This window comes from Ananas comosus, unplaced genomic scaffold (genome assembly GCF_001540865.1).
Source record: "Ananas comosus cultivar F153 unplaced genomic scaffold, ASM154086v1, whole genome shotgun sequence".
NCBI classification, from domain to species: Eukaryota; Viridiplantae; Streptophyta; class Magnoliopsida; order Poales; family Bromeliaceae; genus Ananas; species Ananas comosus.
In genome coordinates this window covers 2,617-13,706 of record NW_017890915.1, presented here as the reverse complement: position 1 = coordinate 13,706, position 11,090 = coordinate 2,617, and the positions used below count along the sequence as shown (strand labels likewise).

The following is an 11,090-nucleotide window of genomic DNA, read 5'->3' as shown; positions in this document are numbered from 1 at the left end:
GTAGCCCTCTACGGTCCCTGCGAGATCCTCGCTGCCGAACTCCAGCCGCCGGAACTCTATCTCGTCGACTAGGACGGCGGAGGAGAAGAAGGGGAGATGGTGATCAATTTTTTTTTCTTTTTTTTTTTCTTTTCTATTTGTAATCCGTCGAGTGGGCTAGGTGGGGTTGGTTGCGTAGAGAAATTTTTTGTTTTTGATTAGATTGGGCTTTATATTTAGGCCTTAATAGATTTTTTTTAAAATTTTTTGCATAAATGAGATACTTCGACAAAATTGTCCCAAAAATATGTCCCGATAATCTAATTCTATTGTAATGAATTTATCGATGCTTTGGAGTATTAGCAATTGTTTAAATTAACGATTATTTTAGAGTTGACAACTAACATATTACTGACGGTCAAAAAAATCAGAAATAGTTGCTCGACGCTATATTAAAATTTCGGTAGATTTGTCCCGATAGTTTTATTTAACAACTCTTTGCCAGACGCTTTTAAAATTGTTGGAATTATTCATGCCGATGCTTTAAAACGCTGCGAATTATTGTTTAAAGCATTCTTAAATGCAAAATTTGTTATAGTAATCACTGTCTCGAAATTTTTATTTTCACTTCACGGAGCTTTAGAACGGTTTCAACTATTTCGAAATCCTCGCGATCCATCACGAACACTACTATTATATTCCTTTTTTGGCTGTATTTTATTTAGTTTCGTCAAAGTTCAGTATGATACATTGAAATTCAATATATTACACTTCTATTAAGCTAATTAATGCTGTTTTCATTACTTTTATGCAATGAAATAGGTATAGGTTTCTTTTGAAAACGTAAAGAAAAAAAGAGGGAAAAAAGGGACATACAAGTTAGATAGCGAACATATAGTTTTAATCACTTCATTCGTTGATTTCACATGTTACAACGAATTATAACGGTAGTTCCAACGACAAATAGCATTCCAACCCAACATAAGAAATCATCAAACCCCTCCCTTAATTACACATATTATATATCATAATCATAGGTACGAATTATAATAATAAGCACACTTCTTTATTGGCACTAGTAGTTGCTCAAGATACGGCGGTAGCTTGGGGCTGTTTTCGTACTCCCAACTTCATGGAATGTACCCATTATGCAACCCAGCATAATACCCACCAACACCACCGGCGCCGCCACCGCCGCCGCCGCCGCCGCTACCACCACCATACCCTCCTGCACCCCCGTAAGCACCGCCGCCACCTCCGCCGCTTCCTCCTCCACCACCGTACCCTCCGCCGTGCTCCCCTCCGCCGCCGTACCCTGCACCGCCTCCCTCTCCACCGCCGCTACCGTACCCCCCTCCGTGCTCACCTCCACTGCCGTACCCGCCACCTCCGCCGTTTCCTCCGCCGCCGCCTCCGCCATGGCCCCCCGCCCCTCCATATCTGTGATGAAACAACTGTTTAATCTTAAAGCGCATGCCAGTAAGTGATGTGTTTGCGTTTTATATTCAAAATTTTCCCTCACCCATCATGGATTTAAATGAAAGGACACTACATAAAACTAAAAGTCTAAGCAGAATTGATATATACAAATTATCTTATGATGGTATCATACGAAATTATAGTTAGTTAATTCGGATTCCGCAAAAAATCGGTATAGTTATAATGATTTCAATCTTTATATTTGTTGAAAAATATGACTTAAGAAACGGATTCTCCGATTATTCGGATATGCGATTTATGCGAAAATTATATGTTTACTAATTAAAAATTGTGATAAAAAATTTGGTTATTAAACTAAACCTTTTTTCTAAATTTATGCTACTAGCATATATAGTTATAAACTTTTAAAAATATACAAATAAAGATTTATAAAATAAAGTAGATTAAGTTAAAAAAGCAATGGCAAATTAATTTTATTGTCATTATGATCTTTAATTTTTCATAATCCACATATTTCAAAAGTTCATGAAGTTTTTCAATAATTCACGAATAATTCGTCAATAATTCGGGAAGAAATTTTATCCAAAAATTTTGCGCATTTTTTTAGCCGAGTAGTTCGGCATACGCAAATTATTCGTAAATAATAAATTTAATCCAAAAATTTACATTTTATTTTGAATTTTTGGAAATAAATCGCATACAGACCGATTTATTCGAATTGTCAATAACTCGCGAATAATTTGCTAACTATGTCTGAAACAACTTTTTTTTTACTCAAAAAAAAAAAAATTGTTAAATTGAAGCTCCTTAAGAATGATATCTTAGTAGTTAATATATATTCAAGAGTACACAATGCCATACCCTTCGCCCCCGCCGGAGCCATACCCTCCGCCATGCCCNCCGCCGCCACTCCCGCCACCGCCGCCACCTCCACCACCAGAACCTCCAGCAGCGGCACCTCCGCCGCCGTAGCCGCCCCCGCCACCGATGCCGATGCCGTGGCCAACGCCGTAGGCTCCGGCCTCTAGAGAGAGAAGGGTTCTAGCGGCGGAGCATATGGTTGCACCTAGGAGCACTAGTAGTGTAGTGGTAACAACTCTACTAGTTCTAGTAGCCATGGAGCGAACTTTGGAATTGTGTTTCATGAGATGAGAGTTTGGGAAGTCCCGGGTATTTATAGTGTTTCTGAAGGTGGCAGGAGTGGTGGGAGAAATCTTGCTTGCACCTGGAGTTGCCATGATAAAATTATCCCTTTTCAATATTTTAAAAAACTAAATGAAAATTTATTTAACAGAATAAATTTTAATCTGCCCTTTATGCCGTTTAGCTTAATTTTGTTTTACTATTCTGTGGTTCAAAAATTTATATTTAGATATATATTCTGTAGTTTTATCTTTATCTAAAAAATTTACTATTAAACAGTATAACAATACTATATATTTTTTGATAACAATAGAATAGTTAAATGTAAATTTTTTAATAAAGAATGCTCAAGTAAATATGAGCTAAATTGTATAATAGTTAAGTTTAACTTTTGGAATCATATAACCGACCGTCCTAAAGCAAGTGGCAAAGGGTTTGGTGGTTGGTACCCGAGACCCAAGTTCGAATCCTAGTTGATTCACATTTCCAGCAAAATTTATTTCTAAATGAAATAAACGAAGCGGATACCGTACTACCTATCTCTCTCTCTCAAAAAAAAAAAAAATTTTTTTTGAATCATATAATGACAAAATAAGTTGAGCTAAATCACCACGGGAGAAAGCTAAAGTTTATCTTATTAAATAATATTTTGGAGCTTACCTCTTTCAAAGCAATCAAAATAATAATGATAAAAAATTATCATCCGAAAAATAAGTATTATTTTTATGCTATTAATTTGAGAAAAGCTTCAAAGAATTTCTAAATTTTTCGAGTCCATCAAAATATCAAAACATGCATGTGTTAGAAAACTGTAATCCGAAATTAAAACTTAGTACATATATATATCTTTAAAGCCTCACTTTTACTTATTTTAGTTATAATTATCTACGGTAGGAATTTTGACCAAAAAAAAAAAAAAGACTTCCTAATGATGGAAAAAGATAAAATAAAATTTTACACTCTTAAAGAAAAAGTTTATTATTATTATTATTATTATTATTATTTTACTGTAGCTAGAGAACTTATTTGATTAAAAGTTAATTCATCTTCTGATTAAACTACTAGGTGAATTCGCACTTCATTGGATAATACTATATATATTTCTCCAATCAAATTAAATAAATAACAGGGGATCGATGAAGAGTGGAAAAATGCGGTGCACGCACCAACGTGGTGGACGTGGTGCATCACGCTATGTAATCTCTCGTCGTGGTGGAGGAGCACATGCATGGGGCTCGCTAGTGGCCTTTGTTGGCCAGTACATGCAACATGGATGGGTTAGTGGGCTTTGTTAATTGGCCAGAACATGCATGAGTTAGTGACCTTTATCGGCCAGTGTCTGTGGGCCCGCAGGCTATACAAAGTTCCTGTAGAGTACGTATTGCGCTCTATCTGGCATCCACATAGCTAGGCTCGAGATATATAATAATTAATTCTTTATAATATATATTTCGCGCCATTAGTGTTTCATTGCTACGTACCTTTTTCTTCGTCGACTTGTGAGGGTAGTAGTGATGGGTAGCGCAACTCATTTTTGTAGCTCTTTCATGCCACAAACAAACCGATCGAACACCTAACTAGTAAAGTCTGGAATAATATATAGCCATCGGCTTGTATACGTACTTCTGAAAGCACTTTAGTTTTCGTATTACCAAATCGTTTTTTATGCTAGAATTTTCGGATTGACGATCGACTCCATTTGGCTTAATCTAGAGTAGTAAAAATATTTAGAAAATAAATCTCATAAATTTTTGATATAATTTACAAAATACATGATTTGAATATTTTTAGACCATTAAATCTGCAAATGATTTACCACGATTATCAAAATTATTAATTTTAGGCTCCGTCGGTCACTAGGTATATGGTATAAAAAAAAACACGAAATCACGAAATGTATTTTCTAATTACTTCAAATATTCTATATCAAATTTAATAGAGCTAATTATCGATTCGAAAATTCTAGCATAAAAAATGACTTAATACTACAAATGCTGCTATACTTCTAAAAGCATATAAGGCTAGATCGTCTATGTATATATGTCACTATATATTTATATTGGTCGTGCATATAGGTTCAATCTCCTTAATTAAAAGATGATATGATAAATTTGCCTAATATTGTAGTTGGCCGATGTGCAACATTGTGAGATCTTATTAAAATCATGAAATTAATATTCTTTTTTAATTTTTAAAATCTTATGCTATTATGTATGCATTGCATGTGATCACTCTAAATGCTCTATCTATATATATATGCTTGCCTCAAGATATTAATAAAAAATTTGAGCGATTCAAAATCAAAACATATATATTGATTTGATAGCATATGAAAGCAAGAGTCAATTACACCATTGGTCTCTAACATTTTCAACTTTTTTCACTTTTGTCCCCAATCCTTTTTTCCTTTATAATCAAGTTCTCAACCTCTTGATTTTATTACAATTAAATTCCTGCCGTCAGAACGGTTGTTAAAATTGACAAAAAATGCCACTCAACACCATGTTAGGCCATGGACGCTGTGTCAATACCAGCTAATTACACAATTTTAATTTTAATTTTTATATTATAACTTTAAATTTAAAATTTAACTTATATTTTGAATTAAATTATAAATTCAAAAATAAATTTATTTAAGATTCAAATATTAAATTTAAATTTTGATATTGGATTCAAATTTAAATTCGAATTCAGATTCAAATTTTGTATTTAATTTTAAATTCAAATTCACATTTTGAATTCTAATTCTAATTTAATTTCAAACTTTGATTTGAAATTTTAAATTCAAAATGTAAATTTGAATTGCGCAGTTTAAATTCAAATTAGAATTGAAATCAATCTCATTCAAATTATAAATTTTGAATTCAAATTTAAAATTGTTACAAATCAAAATTTTGAATTTGATTTAAATTCAAAATTTAAAGTTAAATTTAGTTTTAAAATTTTGATTTTAAATGGAAATTCAAATATCAAAATAAAAAATTAAGTTTGAATTAAAAATTTAGATTCAATTTAATTAAAATTAAAATTTAAAATTTAATTTCAATTTAAAATTTTAATTCAGCTTTAAATCAAAATTCTCAAATTCAAAATTCTAATTTCTGTTTACTTTTAATATTTAATTTTAATATTAATTTTGAATTTAAAATTAAAAATGTAAATTTTTACTTTTGATAACTAAAATAAAAAATATGTAAAGTTTAGATATCAAAATTGACATGCAAAAAAAAGCTATGTAGCTAGCCATGTAAGTGCTTACATGGCGAGTCCGTTAATTTTAACTACTTTTTTAATGGCCGGGACATAATTTAAAATCAAGAGAATGGAAATTGATTGGAAAGAAAAGGTTGGAGACTTAAGTGAAAAATGGTGTAAAGGTTGGAGACTAATGATGTAATTAACCCTATGAAGCAATATCCCAAAAAAAAAACTCTCTGTGCATATTCAGAATTTGTAGAACTCCAACTCATTCTTCAATCTGGAATATTATTTAAACTTAATTAGTTGGTAGTTCTGTTAGATTTCTTCATGCTGTTACTAGTCCATATCAATGCATGTGATCATCATTAGACGTCGTTCTTGCTAGAATATGGAAGAGAGAGGAAAAGAGAGATAACGGCTAAGGTTTTCTAAAAACTCCCGTATATTATATAAAGGAATATAATTTTTTTTTTAATAATATAATGACAATTAAGGATAAGTATAAATTTAGATTTAAATTTATCCTTTCCTTAATTGGTTAGATCGATCAAATTCTAATTTGATTCGATCTTTATATTAATTTGATTATATCAAATTAATAATGCAATATTTGCACATAAGTCCTCTTATAATTTACTAACTATTAGTAAGTCCTCTCTTGTAACATTTACACTTCAATACCACTAATTTATAACAATTATAAATTAGTCCAATTATCAACATATTGACAATTATGTCCTCCGGTGATTCAATAATCACGATCTAGCTATCCGATCAATCACAACCTCTTATGTGTGTGACTCCATAGATTCTATTCTGAGATTTATTTTGATCACTATCAACAATATCACTAAAACTCCTTTCAGTGAATCGAAACAATTCCAACTCAGCCCAGTGAGAATTATCGAGTTGAACATTCTTAGAAACTACTCTTGGAAAAAGTTTATATACTGAACATTAGATCTGGCTTAGATTTTTGTTGTTTGCTACGCACAGGGAACTTGCTAAGCACTCGATCGTTCTTCTGCGAGGTGTTTTTGCCTCATCACTCCACCTTAACTTGAACCGTACGTATTTTAATCATGCTAACTTAATTAATTGACTCACTCATAGCCTACTTCCAACTTTTCTAAAATAATAAAATTACATAAAGAATGCCTCATTCTATTTACTCTTTGAATAGCATAACACCTAATACTAAACATGCATGAGAATTGTTGAAGCTTACAGCAGAATCGATCATATGCATGCGTAAGCATGAAGATTTGATAAAATAATTATATTAGTTGAGCATTTGTGCTGTATATAATTATATTAGTTTTTTTAACATATACATATATTCTCATTTAAGCATTTGTGCTTTATATAATTATATTCTTATTCAATATCATCGATGAAAGTCGGTAAAATTATAGCTTTTGGAGTGCATGACAAAGTTTGATCTGCATACCAGTAGTTCCCGCACAGCTAGCGACTACTGTTACAACATGGATTGTAGTACTAATTAGTAGCTACTGTTTTTTCTATTTTAATTGTATTATGAATTTAAAAACTCCATTAATTTTTGTACCAGGAAGGTTTCGCAGATCCCTATACCGGACCTTCGCATTTGAACGATCTTAATTTGGAGTAGATCCATATATAAATCAAACCACAAATTAATTAATTAGGCCCGTACTATATATATATTATTAGTTCATAGATCAACTTTGAACTGTTAATATATATGATCATCAAATATGTAAGTATATAGCTAGGCTAAATTTTTGGCTCTTCATCTACCTTCAAGAACCACATGTTTTGCTTTTCTTTAAGTGCTACACCATGCCCTATCCTCTATATATGCATGCACGCGGGAAGATAACATAGCTGGATATATATGTTCCATTACTGTAAACAGGTAAGTGCGTCTCAAACTCAAAAATCCCTTTTATTGTTTATAATGGGAAAAGGGCTTCATTGAAACCCCAACAATTTATTTCGCTTTTGTACCTCCATATCCGGAAAGTCTAAAGAATGTTCCAAAGTGGGAGCAATGTTACTGGTTGTGGATCCTCTCATCAAAGTGGACCCATTAATCCATGTGTTCTTGTTGGGCGCCCGATCGATGAATGCTTTGATAGCATTAATTTCTGTTTATATATAGGGGGAAAAAAGGGAAAAAACAGGCTCTTTCGAACGCAGTAAAATTGAAGCAGATGAAAGAGAAAAGGCTCATGAGACTCTAGCTACTTCTTAGCTGAATTCAGTAAGCAGTTATAAGTGAATACAAGCATTAGGAGGAACTAGATAAAAAATTTTACAGATAGGCGACTAATTAATTACCAGTAAATAGTATACTAAACAACAAATACATGCTAATTCCTCAACTAATAAACAAGAAATGATTAGCATATCTTTAATTGCCATAAAACTAGCAACTCTACATTTGACAGATCCACTTACACTTGTATTGAAGGTACGTAAAATCTGGTAATTAATTAGATCGCTCGTGTATCCTTGTATTTCTCTCTCCAAATATGATTGACAAATAAGAAGTACATGCAAAGATCAAGAGGAATGGAGAGAAAGATTTTGCCTTCCAAGTTTTTATATTAGTAGTCCTTTGTAACTTCCAAGTTTACTGCGACTAAGATGAAGAGAAAAGTAAAATCGGCTCCAAGCCTAGCACACCCTTTCCTTTGATGTGTAAAAACCGAAAATTCAATTTTCCTACACGTTCAAGATCACATAACCACCGTAGAAGATAAGGACAGGGAAATAAAAAGCTTACAATTATAACAATCTCAAATAACCCCACGTATGAATTTAATCAACTTTATCTCGAATATTCAAAACACCATGCAATGAAAACCGAAAAATACCAAATAAACCTTCAACCAAAAATATGTTACGATGAATGTTCACAAGAGAGAGAAAGAAGTATATTGGAGGTCACCCACCTCAAACCTAACAAAATCCCACAACCTTTGGACCATTTTTTGCACTTTTCTTGCTCTTGAGAGAAACGCTACAAAAGAGAATAAAGAACAAAAGAGAAGAAGATATTTTTTAACCTATTTTATTTTGACCTTTAACTAAACCTATATTGCCCAAATTAACTCACTTAACCCAAAAAGAGCCACAAGTCAATTTGACTCAGAAGAAACAAAAGAGATTCATCTAAACAATAGATTATTTGTCTCCTGCAAATATATGTACTTATTAATCTAGTAAACCAAAAAGAAATTTAAAAGCAAGTTTATCACTAATTTTTAAGGAGACGTGGTACTTGTTAAGTTAGTAATTAATTAAGTGAATCAAGATAGGTATAATTAATCACGTGTCCCTTTTTTTCTTGATGAAAAAATATATATATATGGTGATTCTTTGTGCAGTTATGTAGAAAAATACTACTTTTACATCATTTAAGAGTTTAATTTTATTTTTTTTGTAAGATTTTTAGTATTAATCATGTGTCCATCTTGCACCCATTATTGAAGAGTTTAAATTTTTTTTTAAGATTCTTAGTATTAAAAGAATATTGGTAAGACTAGTATAAATATTTGGTTTTTGGATAGCTAGATTATAAAATTTACGCTCTATACAAGTAACATTGCTTTACGTATAATCACATCTCATTCTTTCCTTTTGTATTGCTGATTAATTCCGTCAATATACAGTTATATACTAAGTGATTGCTAATAAAATCATTCAATTTTATAAAATTTTAAAATTAATTAACTAATATGAGTAAAATTTAAAATAAACAAAAGCTAAAAAGACATTACAGCAAGAAAATTAATATTTAAGGATTTTTTTTATATTTAAAAATGTTCCAAAGCAGTCTATGGTCACATTTGAAAATGTTGGTAATCGGCACATGGAGAGCGGCTGCGTATACGCTGATACTTATGCCAAACGTCGTCGAAATTTAAATTTATGATCAATAAATTTGTTTGATATGATAAACGGTTAATATATATGATAATATTTTTCGAAGTGTCAACATTTTTTATCTTATAAGGATACTTTGGGATGCTTTTCTTAAATGTTGACTAAAAAGCGCCTTTGTAATGAAATTCTCTTTTACCATGGAACCAGTCAAAAAAAATTGCAGCTAAAGACCTAATTCATAATGGTTCTCGCATTGCATTTTCACCTGTAGATTTATTAATTAATTTTTCCTTTTTTCGTTGTTGCTCAATCTCAACGATCATTTCAGTTCGATCGTCCAACAAAGTAATCATCAATCCCGGCAATAGCCAATGAGTGAGAAAACGATGGGTAACATGCAACGCAGAAATATGCAATACAGCATAAACGCATAAACTCCATCCGCATGCGCTACTAATGTGTGTGCATAGTGTTATAGTGTATGGGCATACACGACATTCCCCAACCACTCTCTCTCTTTCTCTCTCTCTCTGTGTCTCTCTCTCTCTCCCTCTCTCTGTCGCCCTCCTCCCCGATCGATCTCTATAAATAGCCATACTCACACCCTTGTTCCTTCCCATCCAAGTCCTTAACACAAACATTAGCGTTATGGGCACCACGACTACTACAACTAAAGTTGTTGGTGTTGCACTCCTAGTTCTCTTTAGTGTAATCATATGTAATGCCACTAGAGCTCTCCTCACTTTTGAGCCATTCCCATATGGCGCCGGCCACGGCATTGGTGGCGGCTCGGGCTACGGTGGTGGTGGTGCTGCTGGAGGCTATGGTGGCGGCGGAGGTGGAGGCTCCGGTGGCGGCAGCGGCTATGGAGTTGGGGAGCACTTCATCCCTGGTAATGGTGTGATAGGAGAACATGGGGTAGGGTTTGGAAGTGGTGGTGGTAGTGGAGGTGGGTACGGAGTTGGTGGAGATCATGGCGGTGGCTCTGGTGGTGGTGGAGGTGGCGGCTCTGGTGGCGCTGTCGGTTATGGTGGTTTAGGTGGGTACGGTTCTGGTGGAGGAAGCGGCAGCGGGGCCGGCTATGGAGTAGGCGGAGAGCATGGAATTGGCTATGGTGGCGGTGGTGGTGGCGGTAGTGGTGGAGGCGGTGGATATGGTGTTGGTGGTGAGCATGGTGGTGGATACGGTGGCGGCGGGGGTACTGGTGCAGGCTATGGTGGCAGTGTAGAGAATGGTGGTGGGTATGGTGGTGGCGGTGGCGGTGGCGGTGGCGGTGGCGGTGGCGGTGGGAGTGGTGGTGGTGTGGGATATGGCGAGCATGGTGGAGGGCATGGTGGTGGCGGTGGTAGCGGAGGTGGTGAGGGTTATGGGGGCACCGTCGGTGGCGGCTATGGCGGCGGCAGTGGCGGCGGTAGTGGTGGCGGCGGCGGGTATGGTGGCGCCGGTGGCTA

The 11,090-nt window shown here is 34.3% G+C and overlaps 2 protein-coding genes across 2 annotated transcripts; one reads left to right on the top strand and one right to left on the bottom strand.

Moving 5' to 3' along the window:
- Positions 1-858: 858 nt before the first annotated feature.
- Positions 859-2,311, bottom strand: LOC109704416. The gene is made up of 2 exons (XM_020225152.1): positions 2,281-2,311; positions 859-1,419 (listed from the first exon to the last, which is right to left on the bottom strand). Exons 1-2 carry the CDS (start codon positions 2,300-2,302, stop codon positions 1,055-1,057), a joined length of 387 nt encoding a protein of 128 aa, XP_020080741.1. The 5' UTR covers positions 2,303-2,311; the 3' UTR covers positions 859-1,054.
- A 7,897-nt stretch (positions 2,312-10,208) lies between these two features.
- LOC109704415 (glycine-rich cell wall structural protein 1.8-like) lies at positions 10,209-11,083 on the top strand (the record flags this gene model as incomplete). Its single annotated transcript, XM_020225151.1, has 1 exon — positions 10,209-11,083. A coding segment is annotated over exon 1 (796 nt), but the record flags the coding sequence as incomplete, so codon positions are not given.
- Positions 11,084-11,090: the final 7 nt, after the last annotated feature.